Source organism: Metarhizium robertsii (assembly GCF_000187425.2).
Source record: "Metarhizium robertsii ARSEF 23 chromosome Unknown MAA_Scf_4, whole genome shotgun sequence".
Classification (NCBI taxonomy): domain Eukaryota; kingdom Fungi; phylum Ascomycota; class Sordariomycetes; order Hypocreales; family Clavicipitaceae; genus Metarhizium; species Metarhizium robertsii.
Window position 1 is genome coordinate 3,666,648 of NW_011942182.1, and position 14,840 is coordinate 3,681,487.

Here is a 14,840-nt window from a genome sequence, read left to right on the forward strand (position 1 = left end):
GTGGAAACCTGAGGCGTCGTTGCAGTCCCTCCGACGATGCAAATGAGCAAGTTTCGTCGTTGGGCCGTCCATAACGGCGAGAATCGGAAGGCGAATAAAAACGTATAACGTCATTTGACCGAGTCAAATATGCAAAAATAAAACAAATCCGCAAATCCGAGAGCAATCGTGATCAGAGTTCCGGGCGCGTAAAGTCGTGAGAAAAAAAAAGGAGCAATGAAAAAAAAGCCGTATGTGTGAATATCAAGTAGACCAATTCTTGTCTCCTCACGGCCCAGGGGCTCAAGCCACGGGGGTAGCCTTGCGCTTCTCGACACTAGTTAAGACCAATCTAGGGGCTTTGCGGTGAGCGTCAGCAGCCTCCTGCATCTGAGGCGCACGCAAGGCACCGTTTTTAAACACGGTAGCAAAGGAGCTGTTCTCAGCCTCAAAGAGAGACGTAGGACTGTTGTTGCCGACACTGTCAACACCTCCTCGAGTCTTTTGGCGAGAGCTGGGTCGGTCAGAGCCAATAGCTCCCCAACTGCCGCTAGCTGATGTCCGAGAGCTGGTGCATTCCTCCTCACCAGCTAGGCTTCCCGAGCCGCTTCGTCCAGAATCTGAGTCGTTGTCGGTAATTGGAGAACAGGAGTCTTCAGCGGTCTCGGAAACAGGGCTCATGCTGCCGACAGAGCTGCTCGTGCCCTTGCGGCGCTCCAAACCAGCACGGACGAGATTATGCACTGCGGATCGACGCGTGCGAGCAGCAAAGTTCTTGCTACCCTCGTGCTTCGCGGTGGGCTTAGAGATGAGCTCATCCAGTGATGGAGGACCCCGTGGCTGTCGCGTTGGATGCTCACCGGCGCGCGCCTGACCAGGCCCATAGCCTCCAGTCATGGGTGTCAAAGGGAAAGAGGCTGTCTTGGGGCCCGCGGACTTGGGGGCATCAGCAGAGGTACTCCCTGCAGCCAAAACACTGTTGACGGGTGCAAGAGATGAAGCCTTCTTATGACCACGGCGGAATGCGTTGGCAGATGGGGGAGGCAGGGGCGTCACGTCCGAGGGCGAGTCGTACCGCTTGGGAGGAGAGCCGGAGCGCAACATCGACTGGTGGTTCTCGGGAGGTGGTGAAACCTGAACTCGCGGGGTTGTTTGCTGAGGGGAGTGGTGGTATTGCTGTTGTGAGAGGTGCTGCTGGAGCTGTTGCTGGACTCCATTCTGAAGCCCGTTATTGAACGTGGGCGACATCGGTTGGTCGGCATAAGGAGAGCTGGTTTGGGCTCCTGTGGGAACGAATGCATTATCAACGTAGTATTGACCAGTAACGGGACTGTAGTAAACCTGCTGACCCTGGCTGATGGCAGCTTGTACCCCCAGCTGTTGCTGCAGGTTGTGGAGCTGTTGCTGCTGCTCGTAAAGAGCTATTTGCTGTTGGGTAAGCTGGGTACGCTGGGAGCTGCTGAGGTTGAGCTGCTGAAACTGCTGAGCGGCGGCTTGAACGTTTCTAAGTTGCTGCTGAAGTTTCTGCTGCTGCTGAGCAAGGTACATGTTTGTAGCAACGAGTTGAGCGTAGAGATTGGGATCCATATGCTCCTGGGCTTGTTCATCAATGGGAAGCTCCGGTGGCGCAAGGACCTGATCGACAGTGTATTGCTGGCTACCCATCATGTTCTGGTAAATACTCTGCTGGTTGCCGTACTGGGGAAACGCCGTCTTAGGAGCGGTATTATAGATGTTGTCTTGGCCATAACCGTGAAGATTGGCAGCCATGCTGCGTCTAGCGTAGTGCTGAGTACCATTTGAAGCAGGAGTTGTAGGACCAAACGTGGCTGCAGTCGCCGATTTGGGGGCTGTTCGTAGACCGGCAAGCAAATGGGAGCGGCTTGTACGAGGGGTAGGAGCACCACCATCCTTACTAGCGTTGCCCTGCTTGATTGTGTCGAAGGAGAGTGGCTTGATATTTTGGCTGCCTCGACGAGAGGCTAGTCCGCCGGCGGGCATAGGCAGCCCGCTGGCCGAATTGAAGGAGTTTGAAGTCATCTGAGCGAGACCGCCTGCGTCCATTGCTCAGAAATAGACAAGAATCGAAGTCGTGGACTAAAAAATCGAGGGCCGACGACCGGAAAAAACTCGCGAGTGTATGTCGATGATGAAGAACAGACGAAGATCAAAAGAATTAGAAAATGAATAGCGGAGTGGCTTGCAGCTGGACGTTTGTGATGCCAGGTGGTGCCTATCTGCGAAACGTCTCCACAAGATCACAATACGGAGGATTGATAATCAACGCGGAGGGGCAAATAAGGCAATTGGGATCTGCAAGCGCGAAGCTGACAAGTCGACGTAAAAAAAAAAGTGAACAGGAATCCAAGAAAAAGGCTGAATGTGAACAGGATGACAGACGATAGTTACTTGTGTTTTTTTTCGCTGTCCCAAGACTGAAAAAAATGCAACAAGATTAAAACAGATAGCAAGATCCGGAGGCTGATGATGAAACAGAATACAAGGGAAGGGAAAGAACAGAAGGAACGAGACTAGAAGACAAGTTGTCTGTTTTGTTCCTTCTTGATATTATATCTCCGACAGGAACGTGTTGTCTCTTCCTGCGTAGTAGCCACTTGAGCCGGGAGCAGGAGAAGGGCAAGGTCAACTTGATGGACTTGGAGACCGGCACGGGCGTCTCGAATTCAAGGAACGTTGTCGCCAGTAACTGAGCTTGTCTGAAGATATTTGCAAGATTTTGTGCTGTATTGTTCGGGTATTGGTGTACGGGTGCCGATAATCAGATTGCTGCGTTCTAGAATTGGCCGAAATTGAGGACAATGAAGGTCTACCAGTGAGGTGGAAATGAAAAAGAACAGTTGCGGGTGCTCAAGAGACTGTGACGACGACGATTGCAGTAACGCTGAGGGAAGTTCGGACCAGTGGTGTGGGCGTGCGCGTCGATGCTCACCAAACGACCAAGATGCAGGGCGTGAAGGTGCGCGTGTTGTTCGTGTCGACAAAGCAAGGAGCGGCCGAAAATAAAAGTACAGAGAATCAGCGGCAAAGGACCAAACCAACAGAGAGTATGATGCACATGTAGGAGTGTGTTGCTGTTGCTTGTTGCTGTGCTTGTTTCAAGGTTGGTGTTGCCTTCCCAAAGAATATCCGGATTGTGCGCGTAAAAACAAAAATTCCCAACTTTTTGGCTTTTCTTTCCCAATCTATCAAGCTTCTTCGTTTTTTACTTCTTCTTCTTCTTTTACTTTGGCTGTCCGAAAATTTTGGCGATATCCAGGAGCTGGATTCGGAGCCCGAGGTCGATACAGAGGTGAATGTGGCGACGGGCACAAAATCGCGGCGTGCCAGGATGCGGGAAGCGATGGAAATTAAGGACGGAGACAAACTCGAGGAACGAGGCTGAAATACGACGAGCGAAAAGAGAACGGCGGGTGGCGGACGAGACGGAGGGAGAGAAGAGAGGGAGGAGATAGATAAAGGTGAGTGAGGTGGATGGGATGGAAGAAGAAGAAGCAGAAGCCGAGCAAAAGGGGAGTGGAGGATCCAGGAAGAAAAACGGTTGACGATGGCAGTGTGACTGGGGCTCCTGGGCTGCATGGAGGCATGGAGGCACACAGTCGGCGGGTTGGTGGGAGGCGAGGCGAGGCGAGGCGAGGAGGCTCTTGCACGTCCCAGGCCGAGTTCATGCTCAGCAGGGTGCCAGCCAGGTGCCAGCAGGGCCCAGGTACTCGGTACTTTGCCAGCTGTCGTGCGCCTCCACGCATCGGCAGGTACCTGGTCCAAAGTGCGGCAGCGCGAGCACGCGCCGGTTGTCCAGTCATGTCGAGATGGCCGTCCCGCAGCCACAGGTTCCAGCCTGAGGTCAATGGGAGCAGGAGCGCTGCTGTGCATTGAGCCAGCGACCTCAGAGTCAGGCACCGCAGCTCTGCATCAAGCACTCCAGCGGCCTCGAGCCACCTGGAGCCACCCTGGCCACTTGTTCCATAAGCACAATGTTCTAGCGCATGTTTCGGCGTATCAAAACGCTGCAGGAGCCTCTGGACCCCTCCCCAACACCTCCTTGCCACTTCTGCGTCCAATGGACACCACGTCCCCGTCACGCGCGGGTGCCCGTCTCTAGCCAATCACGAGTCGCACGGCACAGTGTGGCGCCTTTGCGGGGTTCCGGCCTGCTGTGAACACAAGGTAAGGGGGTCAGTCCTGGTCCTACACGATTGGGCTGGCCGGGCCAACGTGGTCACTTTTTAGCGACCAACGAGGGTCCAGTCAGACGGCGCTTATGGGCCAGTGAGTTTTGAGTGACCAGTCGTACTGGGTTGCCAGGCGAAGACGGACAGGACGTGTTGCGCTGTGTGGAAGCAAGGCGGGGGTGACGCGGGTGGCAGTTGAGGTGTCGACCTTCCAGCTCAGCAAGTTCAGTACATCTGTACTCTGTACTCCGTACTCCGTACTAGCAGCCACATTCCTCCCTGCCGCGTGCTGTGCCCTTTGTGTCTCATCCATAGCAAAGGTACCTGTCTAGGTACCGCATACGACCGAGCATAAATTAATGCACTCGACTGCCGCTGGTCAAGATACAAAGCCCATGCGTTTGTTCATCGTGCGGTTGCCGAGCGGTTTTGAAACCAGGTTTTACCTTCTGAGCATGACTGTTCATGCAAATCGGATGTCCTTGCTGTCCTTGTTGAAATCTGCCGAGAACCCATTCGATTTTCCCAGGCCGAAACGCAGTCGTCGATCAAGACTCGGAGTCGCGCCGAGATGGAGATGAATGGCATTGATCCCACAGGGGTTGCGGGGTTCGCCGCCCCGAAGTTCGAGCCAAGGTGACGTTTTCGTCTTCGCAGCACTTGACTCGATGATAGTTGTGCAAGCAAGTTCCTAGGTGCGCGGTTGTGCAGGGTTTTGGCCCGTCGCGGAGATGTGCAACTGAATAGTGTGCGAGCACCAAGTAACAAGGGGCCGCAACGCATCGGCAAGTCCATGCGCAAAAGAGGTCAATCGCAAAAGAGTCGTCAATAAAGTCAAAAGGACTGCCTACTGTAGGTAGTTTGTTCACCATGTTGCCATTGTCATGCAAAGAATAGAAATGCACAAGGGACATGGACGCGTAGCAACGACGTGGGTCTCGGTCTAGATTTGCCAATATTTGATTGTCGCTTGCATACCTCTAGGTACTAGGTACCTAAGGTACCTGGCGTTCGGGACAGTCGACACGCGAGCATAATGTACTTGGTATCAGACAACCAGGGTACGGCGTGTGAACACGATGCTTGCACATGGACACAAGAACACATGCTTAGTGCTTTGATATTGTACGAATCGCTTTCTTGTGCACATCCAAATCAGGCATTTAGACATGGGGAAAAAGTACCACACAATACTCTGAATAACTGTGCCTGGCTTGCCGTGATTCGCCAGTGTACATACATGCGCGGATCAACTCGATGCTGCAAAACCACCATCTATCTGAAAAGCAAGTCCTCTGTTCTTGTAAGATCGCACGGAGCAATACGGACTACTCCGTACCCCGTGGATTAAATACTCTCGGTGTTTTCTTTTTCTTTTTTCCTTTTCGTGCACGAACATTCAACCGTGGCTACATCGAGTCAAGTGCCCGGTTAGCTTGGGATGTCGCATGCAGACCCCAAACACTCACAACTACTACCTTCATGCTCAGAAAATGCACTGCCGAATTCAGGAGTGATTTTTTTCCGTTGTGTTTCTATGGCAGTCGCATACTACCTACTTAAGTAGGTATAAGTATGAGAGTCATTGACGCTCTTAGCCAAAGTACTGAGGCATCTTGGTACCTGTACTCCGTATGCATGACTTCAATGAAGCACACTTCTTGTGCCTTGGCTGGCTCCTTCCCAACTTGCTGAGTCTTGATTAGTCACCCAAATGTCAAATAATTCCCTCTCCCCTCTCTCGCTCCTTCAAACATCATACTCCGTACTCCATAGTACTTCTTACATCTTTAATCGTAAGGACATTAATTAATTCCTCTCCGGGCCCCATTCCACGTTCCATGAGTTCGATGTTGTCGCATGCCTTCGCCGTCTTCACAAAACGCAACCCCTGTTCGTTCGGCTAGCCCGTGAGCGTCGACCAGCACCACAACCACTGCCATCCTTGCTCGACCCCTGATGGTCAGACGGAGCGCACGCACCCAGATGAACTAGTACTACTCGGGACGTGCTACTACCTAGGTAGTAGTTGCAATCTTGAGCAAGAAGCAAGCAGGTTGAATGCTGCCAGCGCCGTCGGGCATGGAGGTCGAGCTATTAGTGGCCATAAGCTATCCGACACCCGGTACGGAGCACAGGGCAATGATAGACTCTGTCAGCTGTTGTACATATGACTCAAAATTTACCATTTACAGTCAGTGGCAGAATATATTTGGCTACCAAGAAGTATACACACTAACATTACAAGATATTATATAGTATAGCGCCATAGCTAGGTACCTGGCCTGGTTGAATACTTTTTGCCTTCCATTGTATGTGAAATCAGCCAGTCAGCCAATACCACCTCCTCGGGGCGAACGTGAGTCTCAAACACGGCAACAAGTCACGCTCAAATTGCTTGCGAGGTTGATGGGATGGGAGCGGCTCGCGGCCAGACCAGTTTAGGGCCGAGCGAGTTAACCGCCTGGTCCCGTTCTGAACCCTAATCAAGAGTCGCCCTCAACTTCACCGGTATTGCAGATTCTACAAGAACTGATTGCTCTCGTCGCCCACGTTCATCACTCGACGCAGTCGACATCGCTGCCGGCTTTGTTGCCTAATGCCTCATGTCGTCTTCTAGTCCAGACTCCAGAGCGTAAATGATCGTTCCGAGAGACCAGGGTTCAATACGGAGCACCCTTGTCCACCATCACAAGTGTGGATAACTCCCGGTACCTGCGGCCACTAACCATGCAAGCCATGCTCACCCTTCATTTCCCTTCCCGCCGATCTAGCCTCGCATTGGACGCCTGCTGGGGAGCTTCGACGTCAAAGTGAGCACTTTGACCAGTCAACACTACTTCTGGGCAAGCCTAATGTGGGTAACCAAGCCTAGCATGCCTTTCCTTGTTCTGTGGAGTCTTGTTGCGAATTAAAAAATCAGCCAGCTGCAAATCGCAAAGTGTCACCAGTAGTACTCCATTAGAGTGTCAATGTTGTCCTGTCCAATGCTCGCAGTCTCTACACCTCGGCTTGTGCTCCTGCGTGCGCGGGGAGACTTGAATTCAGCAAGTACGGAGTACTCCGTAGTGCTAGGATAATCCACAATGTCGCCTCACCAAGGCCAGCTTGTGAGGCGGGAACAAGACCACCAAACCACGACAACTTGCACGGAGCTAGACAAGAGGGCTGGCATTATATTGTATATGTACTACTCCGTACTATCACCCAAATGACCTCCATCAGGCCTGTCGCTGACCTGTTCAAAGACCCAGTACGGAGTAGTTATTACCACAAAGGGCCGCTCAGGTCGTTGTGGGCGTTCTCCGTGTGTACCTAGGTATGCATGTATGCACATCATCTGGTTTGCTGATCCAACCAAGACAAAAAACTACGTATTTCAACTTGCTCGCACGACCAAGGCATCGGAAACGAAATGAGCTGCCGTCGTCTAAGTGGCTCGTCTCGGCAGCTCACCAATCCAACCCAGCCTCACGACTCGTTGGTTCGGCGCTTAACGGGTTGTGTTCCCAGCCAATCGATGGTGCTGTCTTGCGGCTGACAGTGTACATGGGGCACCGTCCGTGCTAGTAAGCAGCATCGAGATGGGTCACCTGGACAAGAATTGAGAGAAGACAATCTGGGGCATGTTCTTGTGACTGTTGGTGCCTCTCTATTGCGGGGAAGCTGCGATGTACGAAGTAGCAGTAGAAGCGAACATGCGCGATGGCCTGAGGCAAATGATGCCCAACCTTGTCTTCGGCATGACTAGAGTTGGCACTTTCTTTGTATGACTCTCGAGCCCAAGATGGACACCTTGTTCAGAGCATGTTTGGTAGGAACAAGTATCTCTACAGTTTCAAACAGGCTTGTAGTATATGGAGTTGCTTCGTCCTCCGTAATAAATGGGCATTAATCTGTCATCTATCAACTCATGCACAATAGTTACGGGATGTGAGGGAAACCTTGTTCAGTACGCATTATCCACACATGTTACACGATCTACTGCCTGCCTGAAGGAGGGTTTCATTGTTTTGGATCGTATGTTTCCTTCGGGCTACCCGTGATTGTGCCTTGTGCATAAGGGCACTTCCTGTTCCTCCCTAGTGGTGAGTACACCACGATATGTTTACATACACGCATTGTATTGTTTTTATTTTGACGAAAAAGCAATTAGCACATCCAACAAACCCGTGTTAATCTTTTACGGGAAATGATTCGTTGAACTACTCTATATGATATATCACACCGACTCCGCATCTTCAAGACAGGCATCTTTCCAGAAGCGCGGCTAAAACCCACGCCAGACTACATTTTACTGCATGTCAACTAAAATTAGGTTTCCCGTACCAAAACCAATATCTGAAACACATATTCGAGGGCTGTCTAGTTTATCCCCCCACACTCCACTGCAATTCCATATTGAGCTTTCGACATGTCCAAAAATCCAAGGTATGTAGGGTAGGTTTCTCAACCCTCGCAACGCAACTGACGAGACTTCCCCAGAAGCCAGGCTACTCATTCCCACCCGGGGAGCAGTCACTCTCCCCCAAGATCCAGTACTGATCACGAACACCCTTAGTCAGGCCATGCTCCTGTTCAGGCCGAACTATTCTTCTGGATGAATCTATCGGTCACGCCTCCATTCGGACATTGACGTCAGACGCGCTCAGCCACACTCACCTCCCTCCCTCAGCTTCTCACCACTCCAACTTGATTCCGCCCTTTCACCTCACCAACCACGCGTCATCTTCCAAACCCCAAAAACAAAATGACAGACCAGGAGCAACAAAGGAGCGGCGTTGAGCGCCAAGTCACCACTGAGCCAGCACGTCGACCCCCTTCCCAACTCGAGTAAATGACCATGGCTAACTGTTACAGGCGCCGGTGCAGCCAATGACGAGTGATGGCGATGCCTTGAGACTCCGGGGCGGCGGACACAGGCCTCTGGACGAGGTATGTCGTGTTGAAATGGAACATGAGCATCTTATCTGACTGGATAGCCGAACCGTCCGAGTCTGCGCGGCATGGGGCTGAGATTCTGTTGCCTCGAAAACGTGCGGTGCTGTTGAGGGCTTCTGGAGGATGGGATGTGTACACGGGAATGGATCATGGGCCGTGTAAGACGGCCTGATAGCGTCTGGGAGGGTAAAATGTCATGATGATATTTCTGGCCCGTCGCTCCATGGTCCATTGCGAAGTGGCCCTTGCGTAGAATCGAGTTTGTTGCCATCGACATAGTCCACGCCGGAAACAACGTGGTCATTTGCAATGTGGAAATCATGTTATGGCTCGCGCTGGAAACACACTTCGCGGCCCGTTCACTCCCACAAAAGTCCATATACAGGAAGCACAATGGCGTTACACGACTTCTGGACGCGGGCAACTGCCGACCGAAAAGTTCCCGTCACCCGAACCCTTGCACAGGTGCTCCGTGCAAGACCAACTTCCACCCAACTCGCATCGCCGAGGGTTCTGTACTCATCGACCCCGACTTAGATGCATCCAGCCACGAACCTCGCGGGAGCCGCGGGCTGACTCGCCGTGCGCCAAGTCTCAGACATACTTGTGCGTCATGTATCTAGCATGCTGGACTTTCCCGAGACAGCAACGGACCCGTGCTTTGGCAGACGCAGCGGCCGCTTGCCGTTTTGTGCTTCCCGTTTACCGCCGTTGACGAGCACCGCTGTGCTGGCTGTGTTTGTATCAGCAGGTAGAACTACCATTTCACAAAAGTGTTGCCTGGCGCCGGGGAACATGGTACTGCAAGGCGTTATATTGAGCCCCCGGCATCCTATGCCATTCCGTTTACCAGGAACTCAAATTGTTTCTGTCGAAAGAGTAAACCACTACTCTCGAAAACGCCTCCGTCAAGGGCCGTAGGACCGGCCGGCGGCACAGCCCTAGATACACCGGATACCAATGATATTCACCATCTACAGAACCTCACCGCAGCCAGCACGCCTCGGCTTGCTCTCAAACCCGTCCAAATCACTTCCCCCGGCCACCAGCAGACCAAGGCCAGACCAGAATGCGCCGCGAACTACATTCCAACCTAGCCCATATCGCCCGCCTCCCAGCTCAAGCCAAGACCACGTCCTTCCCGCCCGCAAAACGCCCTGCACAACCACGACAACAAAAAGCCAAAATACTACCACCCCAAACGTGACAGGTCCACAGCCCTACGCGATCTCATGCAGACGAGGCCTGAACCCGTCCCAGCGTCGCCAACCAACCGTTGGGCTGGCACTGACACGACCAACCCTTCACCTCACGTCAGATCTCTATCCCCCCACGCCCCTCCACCAAGACTGCTCCTCCCCGTCCATCCTCGATGCCTGTTTCCTCTTCTCTCCAACGGACAAAGGACGCAGACGTTCCCCAAAACACCACGTGAACCGACTTCCGGCAGGCGTAGCCTCTCTCTCCTCCTCAGCCCTAGGCCGTCAGACTCCCAGCATCCCCCCCTCTTTCCCCAGCCTGGGCCGAACGTCCCGCGGCCAGCGACGCAAACCGACGCGTGGGGAGCCTCTGTACAGAACTGAACTAGCAGAAGGAGGAAGGAGGAAGGAGGAAGGGGGGGAGGCCTGTCCCTCTCAGACAAGTATCCTGTACGGCAAGCATGCGGGCAGGCAGGCTGGTTCCAATCGGGACATCATGTTCCATCTCGTGTGAACCGCATACATGAAAACCCATGTACGGAATACAAAATCCATGTACGGAATACAATGAATGCTTGCCCCCCCATGGACTGGGTACTTTGCGAGAAAATGGGACATGTGAATAATAAGCCTTTAGGCATGACAGTTCGCAGATTATCACTCATGTTGCGTCACTCACATGCTCACTCTGAACCATGGCTACCGCAACAGCCTGGGCCTTCTTCACATCTTGACTCAATATGCACATGTAGTAAACTAGGGGCGGCACAGACCAGGGCGTAGTATCAGGTATCAGGAATAGTCATGTCGGTCATTATCATCTCATGCGCAAAAAGAATATCTAAAAAAATTCTCTCGAGGCGCCGCCAAATCCAACACCCCGAGACGGTATCAAGTTTGCGCCTCATTTTCGTCCGACCCAGATCTCTCCAATCTTCCCGTGCTTCCCCCTTCCGGAAGGAAAATAAAAACCCCCAATCCAATCTGAGAATATCAACCCCCAAAAAGCCCCCGAAAAAAAGAAATAAACGTTGTTCGTCAAGCCTGCAACAGGCTCGTTGCCCATCCATGAAATAGGTACGGTACATACTTCAAGTTAAAAACGTATTGACCAAAGCCAAAGGCTGCCCCCTGAGCGTGGGGAAAAAAAAAAAAAGAAAGCCCTCTGCTGAAAATATGCTGTCGCTGTCGAATGTCGTCGTGAAACTGGCCGTTACATACTCGTGGTAGAGTCCATTCTAAAAGAAACAAGAGTTGCTTTCAAGGCTGTACAAAGACGCCGCCGCCGCCTCTTCTAGAGAAGGCGTCTTGCCGCATTTCCTCTGGCGTCACCGTGGCTCCGTAGAAACCGCCAGCATGTTCGCCTCCAGAGGCAGCGCACGCCAGGCAAACACCGCCCCCGTAAACGCGGGTATGACGAGTCCACCCTGCGCCCTCGTTGTCCAAGACTGAAATAATCTCGCCCTGGATCTTCACTTGTCGCTGGGCTTGGCCATCGCCGAGAGCCTCGGCAACACCTGGGGGAGGCGGCGGCAAAAGCGGGCTAGTTGGCGGATACGAGCTGGGTGAGAAGGAGCTATTTGCGCAATCCACGTCAGACTTGAAGGATTGCTGTGGGGTGGGAATTCCAATAGGCAACGTTCTGTGATAAGATCGTCGTCGTGGTGTAGTTGGCGAGTCCGCATCGGACGGCGGTATGACTGACGAGGTTGAGCTCATGTAATCCGGGTTAGGCTGACGCATGAAATTGTCCACAGCATGAGGCTGACCCGGGGCAATGTTGAAGACGGCGGAGCTCAGCTCGGGTGGTGTTAGTGGTGGCGCAGGGGGCAATCGCGAGATAAATTGCCTAGGAAGTGCCTCAGCCCCAAGACTCCAATTTGGGTCAATGGTGAGCTTGGTCTTTGCAGCCGTGTCATGGCCGTCTCTGGTCACAGCGCCCTTGTCCTTCATCTTGTCCAAGAAGCCGCTGCTGGTGGCTTTTTCATTGAGATGCCAAGCTGGGCGACGAGGATCTTGTAAGTGCGCTGGCGCAGGTGAGGCGTCTCGGCTGCCCGACTGTGATGACAACCTTGTTCTCCCCCGTGTCAGAGCATATAAACGCTGCAACAAGAAACGGACAATGACAAAGACGGCAAAGATGGCAAGGCCAGTCCGGATCCTGTCCAAGGTGGGTTGTTGCGCTTTCAAGTAGTCGGCCATGGTCAGGGAACCGCTGGCCGGTGTTAGTTCACGATTGGTCACTGGCGTCGCTGGCATGGCTGCGCAAGAGTCTCCTGTGTGGCGAACCTTGGCGTCGTCAGCAGGGGTCCGGAACAAGGTGCCCGCTAGCTCTATTCTAGTCACGTCAGACGGGCGGTTGTCGTCTGCCCTATGATCGGGAGAATGACGAGGATTGACGGAGGATTGGGGGCGCTGCACGAAGCAAATCGACGTCGAGAATGGCAAGTGGTGCAAGCGTCCGCTGCGGGTTGAATCCCTACTGATCCGCGACGATTGGATCTCCTCGTCGCTTGGTCATCGACGTGCGAACACCTCGTGATGCTTGTCAAAGGAGCCGGGCGGCAACAACTTGTCGTGCTTCGTTGCTCTGGAGTTGGGCCCGTCCAATCCGAGGCCACCAGCCGTTCCCCTCAGTATTCGACGGTACTTTTTATCTTGTCTATCCTGTTTCTTTTTTTGGGCAGAACGGGGCCGGGCGGTACACTGCGACGTCAAGATTTTTCTTTGGCTGGATTTGTATATCCAGATGTCATGTAAGCGTTGAACAAGTCGTCTTCAAATCGATAGAGTCCACAGTGGGCCGCCAGCTGGGTTCGACGTGAGGATGGCTTGGGGGAATAAGCAGAGTATCGTCGGACTGTCCAGATGCCCAAAGTCGGTAATGAGGGGATTCGTATTACTCCATGTGCCGCAAAAACAGAAGAGTGCCTTTGGAACTTGGCCCTTGGGAAAACCAAACAGGCCTTTGGAAGGTGAGATGACTTGACGGAATTCCCTCCAACCAAGACGCGGCGCATGTTTGGGGCGCAGAACCTTTTATGCCATGGCCTTTTCAGGTCGCTCCATTTCTCGCCAGCAGGACGAGACTGCTGTGTAGGAAACATTAAGGCACATCCACGCCCATGGCACTACTAGCTTGCTATGAACCCACTTGGGAATGAGGTAGATGTGGTAGTGCGTAGACGCCAGCCGTGGATGCCACATGATTCAGCTCTGAATGTCAACGCCGTCCAGCACAAGCTTGACCCTAGGGGAAATTCTTAGCTCCCTCGTGTTGGAGCGAGGGTGACGGCAGAAGGGTGATGGGCGCACGCCCAGGCACTTGACCATGTTTGATTCCTTCTGGCATCCTGCCCAGGCGTCTATTCCTGGTAATTACGTCAGGTACATCTGGGGCAAACGGCCGGGCCGCTGTGTTTGATTGTCGCAAAAGTCCACTTGACAGCAAATGCAATCTGCGAGATGGCGGCATGCATGTTTTCGCAGACAAGTGCTCCGTATTGTCGCATGTATGTACAGGCCAGGAAATAATGGCCAGGTGGTTTGTGGGTCAAGATTGAAGGCTGCAGCGACAGGATGGAACATTGAAGCATGGGCTTGCACCAAGAACGGAGCCGTCAGCTCGCCATGGAAAATGACCATCCTGGCAACGGCGAAAACGCGCGACATGAAATCTGCAAACAGGTTCCGGATCCGCCACACGTCTGCGTGGAGAGAAGGCCAAGCCGATGGCCATCGGGTTATACTAGTTTATACCTAGGTACCCTGGCTTTCAGCGATGATTGCACCAAAAGGCTATTCAAATGGCTTGCTGACTCGGCTGGAACTGGTTCCATCTTGAGCCGGCGGCTGCCCAAAGGCATTCGGAGCCACGGCGGTCGCGGGGAATCATCACGAGACTCCCAGCCCGGAGTCTGAGCTGGAAGGCTTTTTCTGTGCCCGAGCCAGATCCGGCGTGTCGGGCGTTTGCCGCAAATTCCCCAGCTGAAATGGGTCAATTCAAGGGCTGGGAAGCACTGTGCCCCTCCCTTGTCTCGTGGGCCACGGTGAGCAAAACAACACAAAGCGGCGACCGGCAGAGATTGTGGTCCGTAGACGGCACATGGCAGCGTCGGCGAGCTGATGCAGCGGTGCAGTCGCGAAGCTCAGAGAGTGGTCGGGAACGTCGCTCCCATTGTCCGCACCGGCCTTCACACGTCTGGCGCAGACATTGTCGTGCTTTCAGCTGGGTTGGACCAAGCCAAGCCGTCTGGTGTGGTGGTTTTGTCGAGGCCACATGTCGAATGTGGGGCCCAACAAGAGCACATGCACCAGTCGGCTGCCTATTGTATGAAGGTATAAAATTAAAAGGTGCCCTACGGAAGGCACCCGGTCGAGGATTTTTTCTTCCCCCTCTTATTTTGTTTTGAGTTGATGGCATGCGACGGGTATGCGGTGAAACGCAAGAACATCTGCCGCTATGGTGTCGAGCCCCGGTGGGAAGGGTGATGGATGGTTTGGGCTGAGCCAGGCCGTCATCCCTAGTTAG

General features: G+C 53.3%; 2 protein-coding genes across 2 annotated transcripts; both read right to left on the reverse strand.

Moving 5' to 3' along the window:
- Positions 1–282: 282 nt before the first annotated feature.
- MAA_03222 (uncharacterized protein) lies at positions 283–2,043 on the reverse strand (the record flags this gene model as incomplete). Its single annotated transcript, XM_007821220.1, has 1 exon — positions 283–2,043. One exon carries the CDS (start codon positions 2,041–2,043, stop codon positions 283–285), a length of 1,761 nt encoding a protein of 586 aa, XP_007819411.1.
- Positions 2,044–11,569: 9,526 nt separating this feature from the next.
- MAA_03223 (uncharacterized protein) lies at positions 11,570–12,568 on the reverse strand (the record flags this gene model as incomplete). The annotated part of the gene is made up of 1 exon (XM_007821221.1): positions 11,570–12,568. One exon carries the CDS (start codon positions 12,566–12,568, stop codon positions 11,570–11,572), a length of 999 nt encoding a protein of 332 aa, XP_007819412.1.
- Positions 12,569–14,840: the final 2,272 nt, after the last annotated feature.